Below are 24,457 nucleotides of genomic sequence, written 5' to 3' on the forward strand. Positions count from 1 at the left end.
TTTCTCCATCCCTCTCTTTTGCTCTCTCCCCCTCTCTTTTGTTCTCTCTCGCCCTCTCTCTCCCCCTCTCTTTTGTTCTCTCTCCCCCCTCTCTTTTGTTCTCTCTCCCCCCTCTCTTTTGTTCTCTCTCCCCCCTCTCTTTTGTTCTCTCTCCCCCTCTCTTTTGTTCTCTCTCCCCCTCTCTTTTGTTCTCTCTCCCCCCTCTCTTTTGTTCTCTCTCCCCCTCTCTTTTGTTCTCTCTCCCCCTCTCTTTTGTTCTCTCTCCCCCCTTCTCTTTTGCTCTCTCTCCCCCTCTCTTTTGCTCTCTCTCCCCCCCTCTCTTTTTGCTCTCTCTCCCCCTCTCTTTTGCTCTCTCCCCCCTCTCTTTTGCTCTCTCTCCCCCCTCTCTTTTGCTCTCTCTCCCCCCCTCTCTTTTGCTCTCTCTCCCCCTCTCTTTTGCTCTCTCCTCCCCCTCTTTTTGCTCTCTCTCCCCCCTCTCTCTTTGCTCTCTCTCCCCCCCTCTCTTTTGCTCGTCTCTCCCCCCTCTCTTTTGCTCTCTCTCCCCCCTCTCTTTTGCTCTCTCTCCCCCCTCTCTTTTGCTCTCGTCCCCCCCCTCTCTTTTGCTCTCTCTCCCCCCCTCTCTTTTGCTCTCTCTCCCCCCTCTCTTTTGCTCTCTCTCCCCCCTCTCTTTTGCTCTCTCTCCCCCTCTCTTTTGCTCTCTCTCCCCCTCTCTTTTGCTCTCTCTCCCACCTCTCTTTTGCTCTCTCTCCCCCTCTCTTTTGCTCTCTCTGCCCCCTCTCTTTTGCTCTCTCTCCCCCCTCTCTTTTGCTCTCTCTCCCCCTCCTCTTTTGCTCTCTCTCCCCCTCTCTTTGCTCTCTCTCCCCCCTCTCTTTTGCTCTCTCTCCCCCCTCTCTTTTGCTCTCTCTCCCCCTCTCTTTTGCTCTCTCCCCCTCTCTTTTGCTCTCTCTCCCCCCTCTCTTTTGCTCTCTCTCCCCCCTCTCTTTTGCTCTATCTCCCCCTCTCTTTTGCTCTCTCTCCCCCCTCTCTTTTGCTCTCTCTCCCCCCCTCTCTTTTGCTCTCTCTCCCCCCTCTCTTTTGCTCTCTCTCCCCCTCTCTTTTGCTCTCTCTCCCCCTCTCTTTTGCTCTCTCTCCCCCCTCTCTTTTGCTCTCTCTCCCCCTCTCTTTTGCTCTCTCTCCCCCCCTCTCTTTTGCTCTCTCTCCCCCCCTCTCTTTTGCTCTCTCTCCCCCCTCTCTTTTGCTCTCTCTCCCCCCTCTCTTTTGCTCTCTCTCCCCCCTCTCTTTTGCTCTCTCCCCCCCCCTCCTTTTGCCTCTCTCCCCTCCCTCTCTTTGCTCTCTCCCCCCCTCTCTTCTTCGCTCTCTCTCCCCCCTCTCCTCTTTGCTCTCTCTCTCTCTCTCTCCTCTCTCTCTCTCTCACTTCTTTGGCTCTCTCTCCCCCCCTCTCTTCTTTGCTCTCTCTCTTCCCCCTCTCTTTTTGCTCTCTTCCCCCACTCTTTTGCTCTTTCCCCCTTCTTTTGCTCTCTCTCCCCCTCCTTCTTTGCTCTCTCCCCCAGCCCTCTCCTTTGCTCTCTCTCCCCCCTCTCTTTTAGCTCTCTTCCCCCCTCTCTTTTTGCTCTCTCCCCCCTCTCTTTTTCATCTTCTCTCCCCCTCTGCTTTTTCTCCCTCCCCCCTCTCTTTTCTCTATCCTCCCCCCTCTCTTTTGCTCTCTCTCCCCCCTCTCTTTTGCTCTCGTCCCCCCTCTCTTTTGCTCTCTCTCACCCCCTCTCGTTTGCTCTCTCCCCCCTCTCTTTTGCTCTCTCCCCCTCTCTTTTGCTCTCTCCCCCCCTCTCTTTTGCTCTATCCCCCTCTCTTTTGACTCTATCCCCCCCCTCCCCCCTCCTATTGCTCTCTCTCACCCCCCCTCTTTTGCTCTCTCTGCCCCCCTCTCTTTTGCTCTCTCTCCCCTTCTCTTTTGCTCTCTCCCCCCCTCTCTTTTGCTCTCTCTCCCCCTCTCTTTTGCTCCTCTTCCCCCCTCTCTTTTGCTCTCTCTCCCCCCTCTCTTTTGCTCTCTCTCCCCCTCTCTTTTGCTCTCTCTCCCCACTCTCTTTTTCTCTCTCTTCCCTCTATTTTACTCTTTCCCCTTTCTTTTGCTCTCTCTCCCCCCTCTTTTTTCTCTCTCCCCCCCTCTCTTTTTCTCTCTTCCCTCTATTTTGCTCTTTCCCCCTCTTTTGCTCACTCCTCCCCCCCTCTCTTTTGCTCACTCTCCCCCCCACGTCTTTGTGCTCTCTCGTCCCCCCCACCCTACTTTTGCTCTCTCCCCCCACTCTTTTGCTCTCTCTAACCTCTCTCTCCCCCCACTGCCCCCCTCTCTTCTTTTGCTCTCTCTCCCCCTCTCTTCTTTTGCTCTCTCTCCCCCCTCTCTTTTGCTCTCTCTCCCCCCTCTCTTCTTTTGCTCTCTCTCTCTCTCTCTCCCCCTCACTTCTTTTGCTCTCTCTCCCCCTCTCTTCTTTTGCTCTCTCTCTTCCCCTCTCTTTTGCTCTCTTCCCTCAATTTTGCTCTTTCCCCTTTCTTTTGCTCTCTCTCCCCCTCTCTTTTGCTCTCCCCCCTCTCTTTTGCTCTCCCCCTCTCTTTTGCTCTCCCCCCTCTTTTTTGCTCTCTCTCCCCCCTCTCTTTTGCTCTCTGTCCCCCCTCTCTTTTGCTCTCTTTCCCCCCCTCTCTTTTGCTCTCTTTCCCCCCCTCTCTTTTGCTCTCTCTCCCCCCCTCTCTTTTGCTCTCTCTCCCCCCTCTCTTTTGCTCTCTCTCCCCCCTCTCTTTTGCTCTCTCTCTCCCCCTCTCTTTGCTTCTCTCTCCCCCCTCTCTTTTGCTCTCTCTCCCCCCTCTCTTGCTCTCTCTCCCCCTCTCTTTTGCTCTCTCTCCCCCCTCTCTTTTGCTCTCTCTCCCCCCTCTCTTTGCTCTCTCTCCCCCCTCTCTTTTTGCTCTCTCTCCCCCTCTCTTTTGCTCTCTCTCCCCCTCTCTTTTGCTCTCTTCCCCCTCTCTTTTGCTCTCTCTCCCCCTCTCTTTTGCTCTCTCTCCTTCCCTCTCTTTTGCTCTCTCTCCCCCCTCTCTTTTGCTCTCTCCTCCCCCCTCTCTTTTGCTCTCTCTCCCCCTCTCTTTTGCTCTCTACCCCCCCTCTCTTTTGCTCTCTCTCCCCCTCTCTTTTGCTCTCTCTCCCCCTCTCTTTTGCTCTCTCTCCCCCCTCTCTTTTGCTCTCTCTCCCCCCTCTCTTTTGCTCTCTCTCCCCCTCTCTTTGCTCTCTCTCCCCCCTCTCTTTTGCTCTCTCTCCCCCCTCTCTTTTGCTCTCTCTCCCCCTCTCTTCTTTTGCTCTCTCTACCCTCTCTCTCCCCCCACTCTCCCCTCTCTCTTTTGCTCTCTCTCCCCCCTCTCTTTTGCTCTCTCTCCCCCCCTCTCTTTTGCTCTCTCTCCCCCCCCTCTTCTTTTGCTCTCTCTCCCCCCTCTCTTTTGCTCTCTCTCTCTCTCTCTCTTTCTCTCTCTCTCTCTCTCTCTCTCCCCCCTCACTTCTTTTGCTCTCTCTCCCCCTCTCTTCTTTTGCTCTCTCTCTTCCCCTCTCTTTTGCTCTCTTCCCTCTATTTTGCTCTTTCCCCTTTCTTTTGCTCTCTCTCCCCCTCTCTTTTGCTCTCCCCCCTCTCTTTTGCTCTCTCGTCCCCCCTCTCTTTTGCTCTCTGTCCCCCCTCTCTTTTGCTCTCTCTCCCCCCTCTCTTTTGCTCTCTCCTCCCCCTCTCTTTTGCTCTCTCTCTTCCCTTTTTTTGCTCTCTCTCCCCCCTCTCTTTTGCTCTCTCCCCCCTCTCTTTTGCTCTCTCTCCCCCTCTCTTTTGCTCTCTCTCCCCTCTCTTTTGCTCTCTCTCCCCCCTCTCTTTTTGCTCTATCCCCCCTCTTTTGGCTCTCTCCCCCCTCTCTTTTTCTCTCTTCCCTCTATTTTGCTCTTTCCCCTCTTTTGCTCACTCTCCCCCCTCTCTTTTGCTCACTCTCCCCCCCCCACTCTTTTGCTCTCTCCCCCCCCCACTCTTTTGCTCTCTCTCCCCCCCCCCACCTCTTTTGCTCTCCCCCCCCCCCACTCTTTTGCTCTCTCTCCCCCCTCTCTTTTGCTCTCTCTCCCCCCTCTCTTTTGCTCTCTCTCCCCCCTCTCTTTCTGCTCTCTCTCCCCCTCTCTTTTGCTCTCTCTCCCCCTCTCTTTTGCTCTCTCTCCCCCCTCTTTTGCTCTCTCTCCCCCTCTCTTTTGCTCTCTCTCCCCCCTCTCTTTGCTCTCTCCCCCCTCTATTTAGCTCATTCCTATCTCTTTTTGTCTCTCCCCCTCTCTTTCATTTTCTCTCCTCCCCTCTCTCATCGCGCTGACTGCAGCCCCCGGCCACGCCACCCCACCACGCCCTGACAATGCCGGGCCACGCCCCGTCAGGCCATTGCCAACCTTTTGCCCCACCCCGCCGCAAACAGCTTGTCATGTAGGCCAGGTGTGTTTGTCCTCGTGCTGTCTCTACTGCACAATGACAGCTTCGGACAAACACTACTTGGCCTTTTATATTTATAGGATACTATATATATATATATATATATATATATTCAAAGTATTCTATGTATGGGGATATACTCAACATTTTTGAGAGTAAAAAGTATACTTTTAATTATTCATTAAAAAACAAACAAAACAAACATATGTGTTACATAAAACAAAAAATATACTAAACTGTATACCCATACTTTTTTTCCCAGTAGTTGTTGGGATTCAAAGCCAATATGCATTGGCAGCAGTACAATAGACTGTGACAAAAAAAGTTAAGATCAATAACTATTTAATAGTGGAACACAGAATGGTGTTCATTTGGGTACATAGTAATATTTTTTTTTTCATTTCAAAATACATTTACAGTTTTTATTATAGGAAAATGAATGTTGTCCTGAATAAATCGGTCACTTTAAGGTTTTAATCAGTGTATAGTTTACATTTTTTTCAGGTAATTTTTTTAACATGTCTAAATGCTGCTCATTTAAAAATGGCTGACACGTGCACACACACACATGTATACATATACTGTATATATAAACACACACACATACTCTATATATTAATGGTCCTTTAATTTTCTGATTTCCTTCCTACAGTACATAAGGAAGCCACTTACTGATGGAATTATGGGTATACAGAATGAGGAACGGAGACTTAGTCAGGAAGAGACAGAGGCCTTTATATACTACCCTTCCCAGAAGGGAGCTTTGACACCACCACTTAACTACTACAGGAATCTTTTTGGGTAAGAGAATTACATGTCATGATTATTTGTCTTTTTCTGTTCTGTACTAGATCAATCACCCAGGTACCTTCTATGGGTACCTCCTATAGTTAAAAGGGTTACATGTAGAATATGCAACATCCGATGAGTTTAAAAAAAAAAAAAAAGGCTCTATTAAAGGGACATGAATCCCAACATTTTTCTTTCATTTTTCAGATAGCGCATATCAATGTTCAACAACAATTTACTTATTATGCAGCAATACAGTATTGGGAGCTAGCTCAGCACATCTGGTGAATCAATGACAAGAGGCATATATGTACAGTCACCAATCAGCAGCTGTCTCACTGTACTGCTGCTCCCCGAGAGCAAATTAAGATAAAAGAAGTAAATTTGAAAGTTGTTTAAAATTGTGTGCTCTATCTGAATCAAGAAGGAAAACTAATTGGGATCTTGATGTCCTTCAACCCCTTCGGTGCTGGGAACCTGGCCCAAAATACCAGAGATTTCTTTTGCATTTTTGCTATCACAACATTTAAACAGAAATTAGGCCTTGTTTTCTTTTTATTTACTCTGTGAACACTATTTTTTTTTTAATTGTAGACAACCCAAGGTATTGGATCTAGACCCATTTTGGTATATTTCATGCCACCATTTCACTGCAAAATGTGATCATATAAAAAAAAAAAATCATTATTTACATACTGCTTGTGCAATCGTGACACAAGTGGTTGTAAAAATCTTCTCTGGGATCCCAGAGAAGCTTTTAGCACACATATATGACCTTGCCATTGCTTTTGGGTAGTTAGAATGCCGTAATTGCAGCTGTGCACCACACCTTTTTTTTAGTTTTATTTTTTGTATTGAGGATATTGTCGAAACAAGCCTACTGGCACATGAAATAATAGATTACAAGCTTGCAACACAATTACAAAAGTGACATGACACACAAAGTTAAAAAACCCCCATATACATTATCCTCATTTTTTGTCCCTAAACTTCGCTCAGTGAGGCCTATGATATTGGTTTAAGAGATTGAAGGCTACTCATGAACCTTCTATTGTTAAATATTCAAATAAGCATTGCTACAAGATTATTAAAAAATGAATAATAAGTCGAGAAATAAAATGATGATAAAGGGAGAAAGAAAAAAGCCAGATTTGGACTGCTAAAATACTAGAATATAGGCACCATAAAAGCAAAATATACTTAAAGGAAGAGGGGGACTAGGAATGTGTGAAGGAAAACCGGTGAGATATTTATTGAGGGTATAATCAAAATCTCACATAGCCCATTCATAAATATATGAAAATATATTATATGGAATTTTGAAGATTGCAATACTCTTTGAGGCCATCTAGTGGCCCAAAATAAGTTTGAGCAAGTAAGTGTATATATTAACAAGGACTTTTAATTGACTGCAGAAAAAATAGATCAATATAGCTCTGTAAAACTGGTGTGATAACATTTAAGGTAAGTATACTAAAATTAAAATTTTTAACAGGGATCCAACAATAGTTAGGGAGACTTTGTCTTCTTTAATATAATATATGATGGTGTTCTAATGATATAGTTCTTTGCCTCTTCCTACAGCTTCGGCTGCTGGCCATGGGCTTCCAACCAAACCATAAATAACACATATAGACCATTAGCGATTCTGCAAGGAGTAGTGGGGAAAAAAAAACCCAAGGTATTGATCTAGGCCCATTTGGTATATTTGATGCCACTATTTGGCTGCTAGATACAATAATTTAAAAAAACATTCTTTTTTAAAATCGGTAACTTTTTCGCAAACTTTGGTTTCTCACTGAAATTATTTACACCTAACTACTGCAGTCATATGACAAATAGTTGTAAAAGCTTCTCTGGGATTCAGAAATAGCAGACATGCATGACTTTGCCATTGCTTTTTGGCAATTAGAATGCCACTAATTGCAGCTGCATACCTTACTCGGAATTCTTGAAACACTTTGTAGCTCAGCTCCACTGTCAGGTGCAGGCCAAAGAAGGGTGCTGTAATCCCTTAAATATTCACTTTGTATGATTAAAGGGACTTTAAACACTTGTCATTAGTGTTTTGTTTGTTTTTTATTCATAATGTTTCTTTATTTTTTTTAAATGCAAATCGCTATTTCTTTTTATTATAGGTTTATTTATTTTTTTATTTTTTTAAATTTACTTCACTTTCTGACTGCTCCGTGCCGACATGGCTGAAGGTTATGTTGAGAAACCCGGAAGTCTCTGCTTATTGCTGTGAGCGCGCACAGCACAGCATAACTAAAACTATTGCTGCTATAAAGTTTGCAGCGATTATCTTAGTTTTGTCCCTAAATAATATCCTTTGAACTGGCCTCTATTGCTAACACCCTTGAAAGCTAATAATTAATTATAATTTAAAAAATAAATAAATAATTAACTCCTATTTTGGAATAATCCTTGTACTACGAGTGAAAGAGGGATCGCACAACAAACTGCTCAGGGAGACAGCTGCTGTCTCATAAATATACTCTGTTTTCTTTTACCCCTCTGTTATCTCTACAAGCTCCCGGAGTCCCGCTCAAGCTAGCTATACCTTTTCTGAGTTTATTGTAAATCTTATGCAGCTGACGCTCTGTGATGTGACAGCATCAGTGGTTTGTTTATTTACCAGGCATTCTGAAGATCCTAAAAGATAGCGTAGTGAATGCTTTATTTGTTTTGTTTTTTACGAGTATGGAGCGGTCAGCCATAGTGTTCTGTTTTATGCACATCAATTTCTAATGACGATCAGGCAGCCAAGCTTCAAATCACCCTTCTGTTTCTTCTTTGAGGTTTGAAAGTTACTTATTTTCTTTTGTTCTGGGATCGATCCTACCTTTATCTGTTAGCATTATGTTTTCATTCTGCTTTTACCAATCGCATCATCTAAGTCAATATTGTTTGTCTAATTTGGGTTGCTTTTATTTGTTATATATGTATATATGTATATATATATATATGTATGTGTATATATATATATATATATATACACATACATATATATATATATACATATATACATATATAACAAATAAAAGCAACACAAATTAGACCAAACCAAGTTTGACTTAGATGATGCGTTGGTAAAAGCAGAGAATGAAAACATAATGCTAACAGATAAAGGTAGGATCGATCCCAAGAACAAAAGAAAATAAGTACCTTTCAAACCTCAAAGAAGAAAACAGAAGGGTGATTTGAAGCTTGGCTGCCTGATCGTCATTAGAAATTGATGTGCATAAAAGCAGAACACTATGGCTCGTGACCGCTCCATACTCGTAAAAAACAAAACAAATAAAGCATTCACTATTGCTAATATTCGAGGATCTCAGAAGGCCTGGTAAATAAACAAACCACTGATGCTGTCACATCACAGAGCGTCAGCTGCATAAGATTTTCAATAAACTCAGAAAAGGTATAGCTAGCTTGAGCGGGACTCCAGGAGCTTGTAGAGATAACAGAGGGGTAAAAGAAAAACAGAGTATATTTATGAGACAGCAGCTGGTCTCCCTGAGCAGTTTGTTGTGCGATCCCTCTTTCACTCGTAGTATAAGGGATTATTGCAAAATAGAGTAACACAGCTGTTCATTCACTGAAAACGTCTGCCTTTGACAACCTAAATCTATGAAGCACTGTTCAACACAAGTTAATGAAAAACGAGCCTTCATAGATAGCGGCTAAGACGTTGCTTTATTTGTATGTGCATGAGCGGAAGTAAAGAAGGGGAGTGCACAGCGAGTCTGCATACTATCCCATACAACGCGCGTTACAATATGGCGGCTACCACCGCATTCAGTAGGGCGGTGGTTTTAGTGGTAAAATTGAAAATAAAAGATAATTGAGCAGAAGGCAAGATACAAATATGGAGAAAACAAATAATCGTTTAAAACTAAAACAAAATGATTAAAAAATAATAATAATTAAATGAAAACAGAAGGTGTTTAGGGTCCCCTTTTAAGGGTCTTGTACCCCGAAACATCACTGTTTTAATTCCAGTATGTGAAATAAAGACTTTTTATATATTGCAAGGCTGCTGCCTATCTGTGGATTTGTGATTACTTGAAAATTCTTGCAGTGAAGGGGTTAATCAGTTAGCTTGGTATGGTTAATTTTTTATGCAGATTTCCCTTCCATTTGACACCTTCCACTCCCCTGATCCCTACCAGTCTGCCTGGGTATGCAGGTTTGAAGGATTTTTTTTTCTTCTTCTGGCAGTATAGTGATCCCCTCCTCAACCCCTCCCACCGTCACTGATCCCCACCAAACAGCTCTTTAGAACCCTTTCCCCCTGTCAGTACCCAGTTTATATGCATTTTTTATTTATTAATTTTGATTTTATTCTTAGTGTAGTGGTGCCACTACCTCCCCCCAATCACTAGTTAGGGGTGCCCCCCGCTTCCAATCCAACCTTTTGCGGTAGTGTAGCTCCCATTCTTCCCTCCCCCTTCGAAAAAAATTCTGCAGCATAGGGCTTTTACACTCCCTCTGTCTCTGTGCCTCGCTCTTGCATCCTTTCCCTCCCACACTCCCACCGCACCAATGATATTGTTACAGACAGTGCACACAGGACTTTGTCACTCTCTGTAAACCATCTGTCTTCATGTAACGGCGCACTGATCGTTCTCCATTACCATATGACGGCAGATGCTGGAAGCCCAGAAACAGCAAGTTGGACTTCCAGCAGTATGGATGTACATCTGTTATGTGGTATGTTGGGCTATGCACTGCATGATGTAGATCTACATCTATATGACAGAAGGGGTTAATATTTTCTTTCTTAGATGATAGTCCATAGCTGTCCATAACGTGGGATATTTCCTGCCCACCAGGAGGAGTTAAAAAACCATCACAAGCTTTAATCCCTCCCACCTCCACTCCACACTCAGTTATTAGCCTCTGAGGAGAAAGGCTGAGAGAGGTGCTCTGCAAGCAAGATTTTTTTATTTTCTTTTTTATCAACTCATTTGGGAGCTCAGACCTGGCCTGAGACCCAGTGCCCCTTCCAGCTTTACTCAGGGAAGAGTGGAAGAAGATTCATACAACATATTAGAGTGAAGCAGGGGTAAAGGAATACCTCCTTTATGACGCAGCATTACCCTAATGGGTTTTCACCCATAATTGCCTTCAGGTGTCGTGGGGATTCATCCCTTAAAGTCATTGTAAGGTTTAACGAATAAGTGCCCGGAAAAATGCTCTTAAAAAGAGGGGCACTTTAATTAATTAAACTTTACAATGAAGCTTCTTTTTTAAAATACCTTTGCTTTATGGAAAGCAGACCGGTGATCCTAAGCTCGCAGCTCCTGCTTTAGTTAGCAGATCATTGACGAATCCGGCTTCCTCCAATTGTTACGTGCCTTACGAGCTGGACGCCAAAGGGGGGCACACAACAATTGGAGGAAGCCGGATTCATCATCGATTTGTTCAATACAGTAGGAGATGCGGACGATCGCCGGTCTGCTTTCCATAAAGCAAAGGTAAGTATTTTAAAAAAGAAGCTTCATTGTAAAGTTTAATGAATGAAAGTTCCCCTGTTTTTAAGAGCATTTTTAGATACTGGGCACTTATTCATTAAACTTTACAATCACTTAAACCTCTGCCTGAGGGGTTACAGGTAATTCTGAATATATCCTCTGCAGTATCCATGCTTGCACTGGATGGGCTCTCTGCTGGATCAGCATCTGTGAGGGAAGAAGGCCTCAGCATGCTGGTAAGCTTCAGTGGAGGGGTGCTTCAGTTCAGGTAAGTGTCTAAGGCACTATACAGCCTAGGAGCTATCTCTAGTACTCTCTTTAGCAGGTACCACATAGCTGGAGGTTTACAGCCTTGCACCTATAGCTTTACCTAGGTGCTTAACTTTGGCAAATTAGCACTAGAGGCTTATAGACTGTTTCACCCTTGATCCCTGGGACTCCTTAGCAGCTCTCATAGGCTCTTACTTCATAAGGAGCGTTTTTTTTTTAACCTTTTTAAAAAAAATGTCCTAATGACTCTTTAAGAGAATCACTAACTGCCTTATGCAGTTAGAGGTTCAGCTCTGTCTGCTCATGGTTGGAGATAGGAGCAAAAGGGAGACTCATGGAGGGTACATTTTAAATTGTTTACTTTATTTTGTGTGTTTTACATTTTTTTTTTTTTATAATTTTTTGAGGTTGAATATGGGGATACAACATACATGCAATATTTAAAAAGGTGTGTGAATACAGAAGAGAAGGATCATATCAAATATACTGTTGAGAATATATACTCATATCCATTAGATCACAGAGAAATTTGATTATGCATAAAACGTTTTCAAATTTTGTTTTGCTTTGAAATATTCTGTAGGCATATATAACTTATTTTATAACATAAAAAGACTTAAATAACGCTTAATTTGTACCCAGAATAGTGTGGAAGATAAACATTACACTGTGGATCCTGATATATATGAGCTGTCATAGTATTTAAGAACATATAGGAACCACTCAAGCTTGGGTATCTGATTAGAGTATATTATCAAGATCAACCATTGTTCGCTCTGTTGCAAGCCTTCGATTTATCTACACTTTTCCGTAAACTTGTGTTGTAACATATAGACAAACATTGAGATATTTCAAGGAATGTTCAACCTGTGATGCAAAGAATTATTAACTTAGATTGAAGAAGCATATTAAAGGCTATTTATAAGTTAAATATAATGTATATAATGAAATATAATTGTATACGCAGTATTTTGCACGGGAAATCGCACCAAAACACTCTGGATACAATCACAAATGCCAGAGTGTATTAATGGGTGTGTGGGGGGGGGGGGATTTAGATAATAAAGATTGTTGCTGGAGCGGGATAGGTGCTAAGCTTGTTCCCAAGGTCATATGACGTATACATAACTCTAAGTATTTTAGGTATTAATGAGGGTTAGTTTTACTCAAATTTTAGGGAAGCCAGCATTACATAATCGGTACATTGTTAAGCAAAATAGTGTACAGAGCTCTACCTCGGCTGCTGGAAGCTCCTTCCATTAAATGAATAGTTTACAGATATGGAAGTAATGTACATGGCTTCCCCTACTCATTTAAAGGGCGAGAATGACTATACCCTCAAAGTCTCTTTTGCATCAATAAAAGTTCTATGACCTATGTAAAGATTACCCCTTAAGTGAATCATAATAAATATTTATGTGCAGACATACAAGTTAGTTTATATAGGGTCCATTTGACCTTATAATATATAAGCTATAGGGCATAAGTGCTCAGTCAGTACCTGGCCAAATATACTATAACTGTCGTAACTTTAGACTGATAGGTGTAAATAATACTTTACATATCTCTATTTATAAGAGTGCAATTAGGGACATTTGACTAGTTAAAAAAATAATAGTAGTGTAACGTGTAAATACTAGCAGAGCCACTACAGAAAGTTGGAGACTTGGCTACTATAAATAATATGCTATAGAGTTTTGGGTTTACAGATATGAAGAGCAACTTATAATGTTGCAGCCTATTCTGCTCCAGTTGTGCGCTGCATTTCACATCTCACAGCCTAGTGCCGGCCATTAAAATTCCTATAAAGCCACCACTATATGAGTATATAATAAACAGGCAATATTTCTTAAATGTAACTATAAAAAATGGTCGGCTCTGGGATCAAACTTTTCCTAACTTGGTGGCAAAACAAACCTCAAACTAAAACAAAGAAAACATTCTAGAAAACTCTAGTTGTACATACACCTATACATTTGAAAAATATTTTAGCAAACTCACCACTCAAACCAAATGAGGGAAAGAACATAGTCTAATGATGCGCTTAGCCAATACCTCGTTTTGGAAGCCCGTCCTGTGTAGCAGACACTGACATAAAAAAGCCAGATCGAAATATAGAAAACGTCAGATGTATAACGGCACAAGTACACACACAAGCCATGTGCAGCTGTCCATAGATACTCAGGTTTCCACATCCAATAGTCATTGAATCTACCAAAATGCATCCTAAAGGAAATCTTGCTCAGAACACAGACCACTGATTCCCGTCGATCTGCCATTCACAGTCAAAGCCACTAGGGGGCGCGAAAATGCGTCAGGCCATTTGCCCCTGTTTGTCTGTTTGTTTGTATCATTCTGGAGCCTTTAGCTCCTTTATTTCACTGGAAGTTATAAAATATTCTCTTGCAAGGTGTATCCAGTCCACGGATTCATCCTTTACTTGTGGGATAGTTCTCATTCCCTACAGGAAGTGGCAAAGAGAGCACACATCAAAGCTGTCCATATAGCTCCCCCCTTAGCTCCACCCCCCAGTCATTCTCTTTGCCGGCTCTAAGCACTAGGGTCTCTCTACGGGAGTGTAAAGTGAATGTGGTGTTAGAATTGTTAGTTTTATATCTTCAATCAAGAGTTTGTTATTTTTAAATGGTACCGGTTCGTACTATTTACTCTCTGGCAGAAAAATGATGAAGAATTCTGCTGAGAGGAAAATTATTTTAGCATATCGTAACTAAAATCCACTGCTGTTCCCACACAGGACTAAGGAGTACCAGAAAACTTCAGTTGGGGGGGAACAGTTTGCAGGCTTGACTGCAATGAGGTATGTTCTGTCAATTTTTTCTAGACAAGACTGAGATAATGCTAGAAGACTGACAGGATCCCCATGTGGGGAGGGTAAGCTGGTGTTCTGAGACTTAGTATAGAATGCGAGGCTTACATAACAGGGCTAAATAGGCTGGTTGACACTAATACAGGGCAATCGATTATTTATTTAAGAAATATTCATTGGTGACACTTTTTCTAAGCACTTTGGAGTGTTTTACTGGGGTATTAACCACATGGCATAAATTTAGTCACTTGGAAGTGATTTTTTGTAGGCCTCATAACTGTGGAGTGGGAGGGGCCTAATTTCACGCCTCAGATGCGCATTTAGAATTCAAAGTCTGTTCATGCTGCTTCACATGGAGGGTCCAGCTGCTGATTGAGGGCCTAGAAGAAGCTTTATTCCCCCAAATCTGATCCCTAGGGCAGGTAGGGGCCACAGCTGTAAGCTGTGGCAAGGTGCTGTAGTTCATTAACCGGTTGTTGGCTTTAGGCTGCTCCGGTTTGGGCATTAAAGGGTTAATCGTTCTGAAACTTGGGGTGCAATCATATTAAAGCCTTAGGTACATACTGTTAAATTTTCAAAAAGATTGGTGCATTTTTCACTGTTTTGTAAAATTGTGTGCTCTTTTTATTTCTTAAAGGCACAGTAACGTTTTTTCAAATTGTATTTTTTATTTGATTAAAGCGTTTTCCAAGCTTGCTTGTGTATACTACTAGTCTGTTAAACATGTCTGACACTAAGGAAAATCCTTGTTCAATGTGTTTAGAAAGCCATGGTGGAACCCCCTCTCAGAAATGTGTCCCAATTGCACTAATACGTCTATACACTTTAAAGATCATATTGTTGCACTTAAAAGTGTGGCCCTAGATGATTATCTGACCTGAGGAGAATGAGGATAGTCCGTTTCTACCTCTCCCCATAGTCACAACCAGTTACGGCCCGCTCAAGCGATGCCTAGTACCTCTAGTGCGTCTGCCCCTATTACTTGTACAACAACTAGCGACAGTCATCGATAATTCCCTTGCGGGCCTTTCTATCCAAACTGCCCAGTTTTCCTACAAAGCGTGACAGCTCTGTTTTAAGAACAGATGATGAGCCAGTCCTGAAAGCTTTGGTAGCCTTATCTGGTGTACCCTCACAACACTCCGATGTGGGGGTGAAGGATTTGATGTCTGAGGGAGAAATTTCCGACTCAGGAAAGATTGCTCGTCAGGCAGAGTCAGATTCATTGGCGTTTAAATTTAAACTGGAACACCTCCGCGTATTACTCAGGGAGGTATTAGCCACTCTGGAAGATTGTGACCCTATGGTGGTCCCAGAGAAATTGTGTAAAATGGACAATTACTTAGAGGTCCCTGTATACACTGATTGCGTTTCCGATCCCCAAAAGGGTTGCAGATATTGTTACTAGGGAGTGGGATAGACCAGGTTCCCCTTTTGTTCCCCCCCTATTTTTAAGAAAATGTTCCCCATAACTGACCCCAGGCGGGACTCGTGGCAGACGGTCCCTAAGGTAGAGGGGGCTGTTTCTTCTCTTTGCTAAGATGCACAACTATACCGATTGAAGACAGTTGTGCTTTCAAAGATCCTAAGGATAAAAAGTTAGAAGGTTTACTTAAGAAAATTTTTGTTCAACAAGGTTTCCTTCCCCAAAGTATTGCCTGCATTATTCCGGTAACTACTGTAGCGGCTTTCTGGTTTGAGGCGCTGGAGGAATCGCTCCAGACGGAGACCTCATATGACGAGATTATGGATAGAATTAAGGCTCTAAAGCTGGCTAATTCTTTTATCACAGATGCCGCTTTTCATTAGCTAAGTTAGCGGCAAAAAAATTCAGTTTTCGCCATTATGGCGCACAGAACACTTTGGCTCAAGTCATGGTAGGGTCCCTCCTGGCGGTGCTAAGACCGCGGGGCATAGCGAGGGGGCGCCTTATTTAGACGACATCTTAATTCAAGCGTCGACTTTCCAAAGAACCAAGTCTCACACACAGATCGTATTGGCCTTTCTAAGGTCTCACGGGTGGAAAGTGAACGAAGAAAAGAGTTCTCTCTCCCCTCTTACAAGAGTTCCATTCCTAGGAACCCTGATAGACTCGGTAGAAATGAAAATATTTCTGACGGAGGTCAGAAAGTTAAAACTGTTAACTACTTGCCGAAGCTCTTCATTCCATTCCTCGGCCATCTGTAGCTCAGTGCATGAGACATCGGACTATGGTAGCGGGCAATGGACATAGTCCCTTTTGCTCGGATCCATCTCAGACCACTACAACTATGCATGCTCAAACAGTGGAATGGGGATTATGCAGATTTGTCTCCTCAAATTCAGCTGAACCAGGAGACAGAGATTCTCTTCTCTGGTGGTTGTCTCAGGACCACCTGTCTCATGGGAATATGTTTCCGCAGACCAGAGTGGATCATTGTAACGACCGATGCCAGTCTGTTAGGCTGGGGGGCGGTCTGGGACTCCTGAAAGGCTCAGGGCTTATGGTCTCGGGAAGAAACCTCTTCTCCCGATAAACATTCTGGAACTGAGGGCGATATTCAAACGCTTCTCAGGCAATGGCCTCAACTAGCGGCGGCCAAATTTATCAGATTTCAGTCGGACAACATCACGACTGTAGCTTCCGTCAATCATCAGGGGGGGAACAAAGAGTTCCTAGCAATGACGGAGGTAACCAAAATAATCAGGTGGGCGGAGATCACTCCTGCCATCTCTCCAGCAATTCACATCCCAGGAGAAGACAACTGGGAGGCGGAATTTTCTAAGTCGTACAGACTTTTTCACCGCGGGGGAGTGGGAACTCCACCCGAGGATTTGCCCAGCTCACTCAGCTATGGGGCACTCCAGAGTTAGATCTGATGGCGTCCCGTCAGAACGCCAAACTTTCTCTCTAACGGGTCCAGGTCCCGGGACCCCAAGGGCGGTATTGATAGATGCTCTAGCAGCGCCTTGGTCCATCAATCTGGCTTAGGTTTTTCCACACCGTTTCCTCTCCTCCCTCGTCTGTCGCCTAGAATCAAGCAGGAGAAGGCTTCGGTGATTCTGATAGCGCCTGCGTGGCCACGCAGGACTTGGTATGCAGACCTAGTGGACATGTCATCTGTCCCACCATGGACACTGCCAATGAGGCAGGATCTTCTAATACAGGGTTCGTTCAAGCATCCAAATCTAGTTTCTCTACGTCTGTTATAGATACTCTGATTCAGGCTAGAAAGCCTGTCACCAGGAAAATCTACCATAAGATATGGCGGAAATATCTTTGTTGGTGTGAATCCAAGGGTTACTCATGGAGTAAAATTAGGATTCCCAGGATATTGTCTCTTTTCTCCAAGAAGGGATTGGAGAAAGGATTGTCAGCTAAGTTCCTTAAAAAGGACAAATATCTGCTCTGTCTATTCTTCTACAACAGGGCTCTGGCAGAGGGTACCAGACGTTCAAGCGTTTTGCTCAGGCTTTAGTCAGAATCAAGCCTGTCTATAAACCTGTTTTCCTGGGCACCTCCCCGCCATGGAGTCTAATTTAGTTCTTTCAGGGGTTCCAGTTTGAACCTTTACATTCCATAGATATTAAGTTGTTATCTTGGAAAGTTTTGTTTTTAGTAGCTATCTCTTCTGCTCGAGAGAGTTTTCAGAATTATCTGCCTTACAGTGTGATTCACCTTACATGGTTTCCACGCAGACAAGGTAGTTTTGCGTACCAAGACTGGTTTTCTTCGCTAAAGTTGTTTCTAACAAGAATATTAACCAGAAAATAGTTTTCCTTCTCTGTGTCCCTATCCATCTTCAAAGAAGGAACGTCTACTACACAATTCTTGATGTAGGTTCGTGCTTTAAAGTTCTATTTAAAAGCAACTAAGGATTTCAGACAAACATCTTCCTTGTTGTTATCTATTTCTGGTAAGAGGAGAGGTTCAGAAGGCGACTGCTACCTCTCTTTCTTTTTGGCTGAAAAGCATCATCCGTTTGCCTATGAGACTGCTGGCCAGCAGCCTCCTGAACGTATTACTGCTCATTCTACCAGAGCAGTGGCTTCCACATGGGCTTTCAAAAATGAGGCTTCTGTTGAAACAGATTTGTAAGGCAGCGGACTTGGTCTTCACTGCATACTTTTGCCAAATTTTACAAATTTGATACTTTTTTGCCTTCTTCGGAGGCTATCTTTGGGAGAAACGTTTTGCAAGCAGGTGGGTGCCTTCCGTTTAAGGTACCTGTCCTTGTTCCCTCCTTCATCCGTGTCCTAAAGGCTTTGGTATTGGTATCCCACAAGTAAAGGATGAATCCGTGGACTGGATACACCTTGCAAGAGAAAACAGAATTTATGATTACCTGATAAATTACTTTCTCTTGCGGTGTATCCAGTCCACGGCCTGCCCTGGCATTTACGTCAGGTAAAATTTTTTTGTTTAAACTACAAGTCACCACTGCACCCTATGGTTTCTCCCTTTTCTTCCTAACCTGTTGGTCGAATGACTGGGGGGTGGAGCTAAGGGGGGGGAGCTATATGGACAGCTTTGCTGTGTGCTCTCATTCTGCCACTTCCTGTAGGGAGATGAGAATATCCCACAGATGTAAAGGATGAATCCGTGGACTGGATACACCGCATGAGAAAGTAATTTTATCAGGTAAGCATGAATTCTGTTTTTTTGCATTTTACCCCCCGAGCAGTGCCTGCCTTTCCTTAACCTTCATTTCTCTATCTGCCCTTCAGTGTCAGAGTATTTCTCTGCCCGTATACTCTCATCCATGTTGCTCGAATGAATGAGCTCCAGGCCTGCTGTAATTTCAGAAGGCAAGCTAGCAATGGCCTCCGAACAGCAGAGAGTCAGTAAGGATAAGCTTGTAAGCCTCTGTGACTGAAAATCCAAAAGCATGGGAGGTGGCGAACGCCGGGGCCCCAGGACGTCGCCACCATGAAACTCACGATCTCGCTGTCTTTGGCCGTCTTGGCAGGAGGAGTAGCAGTAGGCGATTGGTATGCAGCTTCAAGCAATGGTGTGAAATCTTCTAGGTATTGCTGCAGCAAACGGGCAATATTCTGCATCAAGATATTGAGTTCCATGTTGAGCATTGGTTGCTAACTCTGAGTTTCAGGTTCTGACGATCGCAGTGGAAGCTCCTTAGTACGTGTGTAGGTCTATGAGCTCAGTTGCCTCTTGCCGTCGTAGAGTAGACGTAAAGGCTGTAATCTTAATTAGTGTTTTGAAATTTGCCAAAACAAGGTATAACATAGATCTTTCATCGGTATCAAATGTAAGCTTAAAATATTTTGCTTATTTTATGTAAAAAGCCATACAATTAAAGAATATTGGCTCTATGCGACCTATCGCGGCAGCGTTCAGCCCCGCCCCTCGTTTTGCATTATTTTAATCAGGCCTCATCCTGTACACAGTAATGGCAGTAAGCTACTCACCCTCATTTTCGTGCACTTTTCCTACTCTCACTTAGCTGAAAAGAAGTTTTTCTTGCCAGTTAATTCATAGTTTTGCATTTTTCTTGTGTGTCATGTCAGGACCCCCATCAAATAGAACAGACCCAATGGAAAGGGACATCTAGGGACCACAATACAGTTCAATATCTCTGTCTGTTTTGCAAAACTGTTCCTGTGGGCCATATTTTTCAAGTTTCTACTAATTGTGTCCCACTTCAGTTCGCTAATCAAACCTCTGGTATTATGGCCCCTGGCAGAAAAATTATGCCAGTACCTATATATGTGGCTCAAGTAGATTCTACGGATTTTTCTCCGGAATTTAAATTCAACCTGCATAAGACTATGACAGAATTGTTGGCAGTTATACCCTAAACCAAGCTAGCGTAAGCAAAAATCGATACTCAATGTCCTTCATTCCAGACCCTGTTACCAACTATTTTACAGAGTTCTGACTCTGGGGAGTCAGGCTCAGAGAGTTCTGAGGGTGAAATTTCCTCTGAGGAACCAGAGCAGGTTGCTGAACCTGAGCTAGCTTCTTTTGTAAAGAGTTTATTATACAATATGTCTGTGTTTTTACTTTGCGGATGAATAAATGAAAGTTATATTTAAACTATCCTGGTGCTCCTCACATAGTGGTTTTGGTGATTAAAAAGGCTATTGGAGTTGAGCACAAGTAGAAAATAAACCCCAGTATGGCTAATGAACACAGAGTAGCAATCTGGTCAATCAACACGAGACTTTGTTCAGTGGACCACGTGTCCCGAGGAGAGGCTGCACCTCAACACACCAAGCGGATGTGTGTTTGCAGAGGGAAATGCCACCTCTGAGGACAAGGAAGGACATGAGATAAGGAGAGAAATTCATGCTCATCCAAGGAACAATGTTTTCGGTGAGAGCCGAAGGTGGATCACTCATCCAAGAAATCATCAAGGAACGCATTTCTGGAACAGCCGCAATGTGTACGAACTGGTGAGCTGTGGGCATCCAGGCTGTGTTATTAGTGTTGAGTACAATGAATGAGAGGTATTAGAATGGTTGCAAACTTACTTGGTACATGGAGTGGATGCAGTTACTGACCAGTGTTGTTGTGTATTTAAGACATTGGGCCTATACTTTGCCTCGCTACCACTGCAATCAGGAAACTCTTTTTGATTATAATAACAATTTTATCTGTAATGATGTTTTTGATATCATTAGAATTAACATCAAGGACGTGGGTATTGCTGTTTTATTACGGAGAGCCTTGTGGCTGATATCATGATCTGCTAAAATGGTTTCTAAGAACAGATTGATGACTATTCCTTTCAAAGGAACAATGTTTTTTGTCTCTGCATTGGACGACATAATCATGACTGTCACTGGAGGAAAAGGAGCTTCTCTCCCTCAGGATCAAAGGCCTAAAGGGAAGAACAAACAGGGAAACTGTTTTCGTCCCTTTCATTCATACAGAGATCAGAAATCCTCTTCCTTACTGAAACAGACAGAGGATGCAATTTTAAGCAGCTTTCTCATTTACTCCTATTATCATTTTTTCTTTGCTCTCTTGCTATCTTTATTTAAAAAGCAGGAATGTAAAGCTTAAGAGCTGGGCCATTTTTGGTTCAGAACCTGGGTTATGCTTGCTTATTGGTTTGCTAAATGTAGCCATCAATAAGAAAGCACTATCCATGGTGCTGAACCTAAAATGGGCTGGCTCCTAAGCTTTACATTTCTGCTTTTTAAATAAAGATAGCAAGAGAACGAATAATAATTTATAGTAGGAGTAAATTAGAAAGTTGCTTAAAATTGCATGCTCTATCTGAATTGAGAAATAAAATATTTGGGTTCAGTATCCCTTTTTAAAATTTTATCTTCAGGCAACAAAATAATTTAGACAAACTTCTAGTCTGTCAATCTTTCAGGTCCCAGGAAGGTTCAAAAAGCTACGGTGTTGGCTCTGGCATCTTGGCTCAGACATTCTATTTAGGGATGCACCGAAATTTCGGCCGCAGAAAGTTTCGGCCGAAAATGGCATTTTTGGCTATTTCGGTTTTCGTTTTTTTAGCCTGTTATTTTCGGTAAAATTATTGTGTAGCATGTGTCAAATTTGATGCTAGCCTAGAGCTGCTGTTTAAGTTTATTACTTGACTTACTGTTCTGCATATAATGAGTTTTCTAGGACTATACTTTATTTGGATAATTAGTAAAAAAAAAACCCAGTTAAATATGATTCTGTTACATAGAACTAAATGAAGAATAATACAGTATATTGATATTTATAATTGTTTTAAGTAGGGATGCACCAAAATTGTGGCCGAAAAATAAAGTTATTGTGTAGCATATTATTGTTTCTCCAACATAGGTGTGTCCGGTCCACGGCGTCATCCTTACTTGTGGGATATTCTCTTCCCCAACAGGAAATGGCAAAGAGCCCAGCAAAGCTGGTCACATGATCCCTCCTAGGCTCCGCCTACCCCAGTCATTCTCATTTGCCGTTGTACAGGCAACATCTCCACGGAGATGGCTTAGAGTTTTTAGTGTTTGAACTGTAGTTTTTATTATTCAATCAAGAGTTTGTTATTTTAAAATAGTGCTGGTATGTACTATTTACTCCAGAAACAGAAAAGAGATGAAGATTTCTGTGTTGTATGAGGAAAATGATTTTAGCAACCGTCACTAAAATCCATGGCTGTTCCACACAGGACTGTTGAGAGCCAATTAACTTCAGTTGGGGGGAACAGTGAGCAGTCCTCTTGCTGCTTGAGGGTATGACACATTCTAAACAAGACGATGTAATGCTGGAAGCTGTCTATTTTCCCTATGGGAATCCGGTAAGCCATGTTTATTACGATCGTAAATAAGGGCTTCAAAAAAGGGCTTATTAAGACTGTAGACTCTTCTGGGCTAAATCGATATCATTATTAACACATATTTAGCCTTGAGGAATCATTTTATCTGGGTATTTTGATATATATATCGGCAGGCACTGTTTTAGACACACTTATTCTTTAGGGCTTTCCAAAGCATAGGCAGAGCCTCATTATCGCGCCGGTGTTGCGCACTTTGTTTTTGAGAGGCCATGGCATGCAGATCGCAGTGTGAGAGGAGCTCTGATACTTAGAAAAGACTTTCTGAAGGCGTCATTTGGTATCGTATTCCCCTTGGGGCTTGGTTGGGTTCTCAGCAAAGCAGATACCAGGGACTGTAAAGGGGTTAAAGTTAAAAACGGCTCCGGTTCCGTTATTTTAAGAGTTTTAAGCTTCAAATTGGTGTGCAATTACTTTTAAGGCTTTAAGACACTGTGTGAAAATTTGGTGAATTTTGAACAATTCCTTCATGTTTTTTTCGCAATTGCAGTAATAAAGTGTGTTCAGTTTAAAATTACAGTGACAGTAACGGTTTTATTTTAAAACGTTTTTTGTAACTTTGTTATCAAGTTTATGCCTGTATAACATGTCTGAACTACCAGATAGACTGTGTTCTGAATGTGGGGAAGCCAGAATTCCTATTCATCTTAAATAAATGTGATTTATGTGACAAATGACAATGATGCCCAAGATGATTCACAAGTGGAGGGGAGTAAGCATGGTACTGGCATCATTCCCTCCTTCGTCTACACGAGTCTTTGCCCACTCACGGAGGGCCCCTAGTACATCTAGCGCGCCAATACTCCCTTACTATGCAACAATTAACGGCTTGTAATGGAGAATTCTGTCAAAAACATTTTAGCCAAAATGAACCCTTATCAGCGTAAGCGCGACTGCTCTGTTTAGATACTGAAGAGCATGACGACGCTGATAATAATATTTCTGAAGGGCCCCTAACCCAGGTCCTGATGGGGCCAGTGGAGGTTTTGTCTGAGGGAGAAATGTACTGATTCAGGGAACATTTCTCAACAAGCTGAACCTGATGTGATTGCATTTAAATTTAAGTTGGAACATCTCCGCATTCTGCATTAAGGAGGTATTATCCACTCTGGATGATTGTGACAAGTTGGTCATCCCAGAGAAACTAGTAAAATGGACAAGTTTCCTAGAGGTTGCCGGGGCTCCCAGAAAGCTTTCCTATACCCAAGGCGGGTGGCGGACATTGTTAATAAAGAATGGGAAAGGCTCCGGTATTCATTCGTCCCTCACCCCCATATTTAAAAAATTGTTTCCTATAGGTCGACCCCAGAAAGGACTTATGGCAGACAGTCCCCAAGGTCGAGGCGAGCGGTTTCCACTTTAAACAAACGCACCACTATACCCATAGAGGATAGTTGTGCCTTTTCAAAAGATCCTATGGATAAAAAATTAGAAGGTTTTGCTTAAAAAGATGTTTGTTCAGCAGGGTTACCTTCTACAACCAATTTCATGCATTGTCCCTGTCGCTACAGCCGCATGTTTCTGGTTCGACTGAGCTGACTAAAGGCGGCTCGATAGGGATTCTTCTCCTTATGAGGAGATTATGGACAGAATCAATGCTCATAAATTGGCTAATTCTTTCACCCTAGACGCCACTTGTCAATTGGCTAGGTTAGCGGCTAAGAATTCTGGGGTTTGCTATTGTGGCGCGCAGAGCGCTTTGGTTGAAATCTTGGTCGGCTGGATGCGTCTTCTCCAAGAACAAGCTACTTAACATTCCTTTCAAGGGGAAAACGCTGTTTGGCCCTGACTTGAAAGAGATTATCTCTGATTCTCTGTGGGTAAGGCCACGCCCTTCCACAGGATCGGCCTTTCAAGGGCAAAAAAATAACCTAATTTTCGTCCCTTTCGTAGAAACGGACCAGCCCAAAGTGCTACGTCCTCTAAGCAAGAGGGTAATACTTCTCAATCCAAGCCAGCTTGGAGACCAATGCAAGGCTGGAACAAGGGTAAGCAGGCCAAGAAACCTGCCACTGCTACCAAGACAGCATGAAATGTTGGCCCCCGATCCGGGACCGGATCTGGTGGGGGGCAGACTCTCTCTCTTCGCTCAGGCTTGGGCAAGAGATGTTCTGGATCCTTGGGCGCTAGAAATAGTCTCCCAAGGTTATCTTCTGGAATTCAAGGGACTTCCCCCAAGGGGGAGGTTCCACAGGTCTCAGTTGTCTTCAGACCACATAAAAAGACAGGCATTCTTACATTGTGTAGAAGACCTGTTAAAAATGGGAGTGATTCATCCTGTTCCATTAAGAGAACAAGGGATGGGATTCTACTCCAATCTGTTCATAGTTCCCAAAAAAGAGG

At 43.0% G+C, this 24,457-nt stretch overlaps 1 protein-coding gene across 1 annotated transcript in view; it reads left to right on the forward strand.

Moving 5' to 3' along the window:
• The window catches only part of LOC128663662 (epoxide hydrolase 3-like), an 80,360-nt gene that overhangs the window by 50,629 nt on the left and 5,274 nt on the right, over window positions 1–24,457 (forward strand). Inside the window, 1 exon segment of the mRNA XM_053718098.1 lies at window positions 5,131–5,279. Coding sequence (XP_053574073.1) covers window positions 5,131–5,279 — 149 coding nt within the window.

This window comes from Bombina bombina, chromosome 6 (assembly GCF_027579735.1).
Source record: "Bombina bombina isolate aBomBom1 chromosome 6, aBomBom1.pri, whole genome shotgun sequence".
Classification (NCBI taxonomy): domain Eukaryota; kingdom Metazoa; phylum Chordata; class Amphibia; order Anura; family Bombinatoridae; genus Bombina; species Bombina bombina.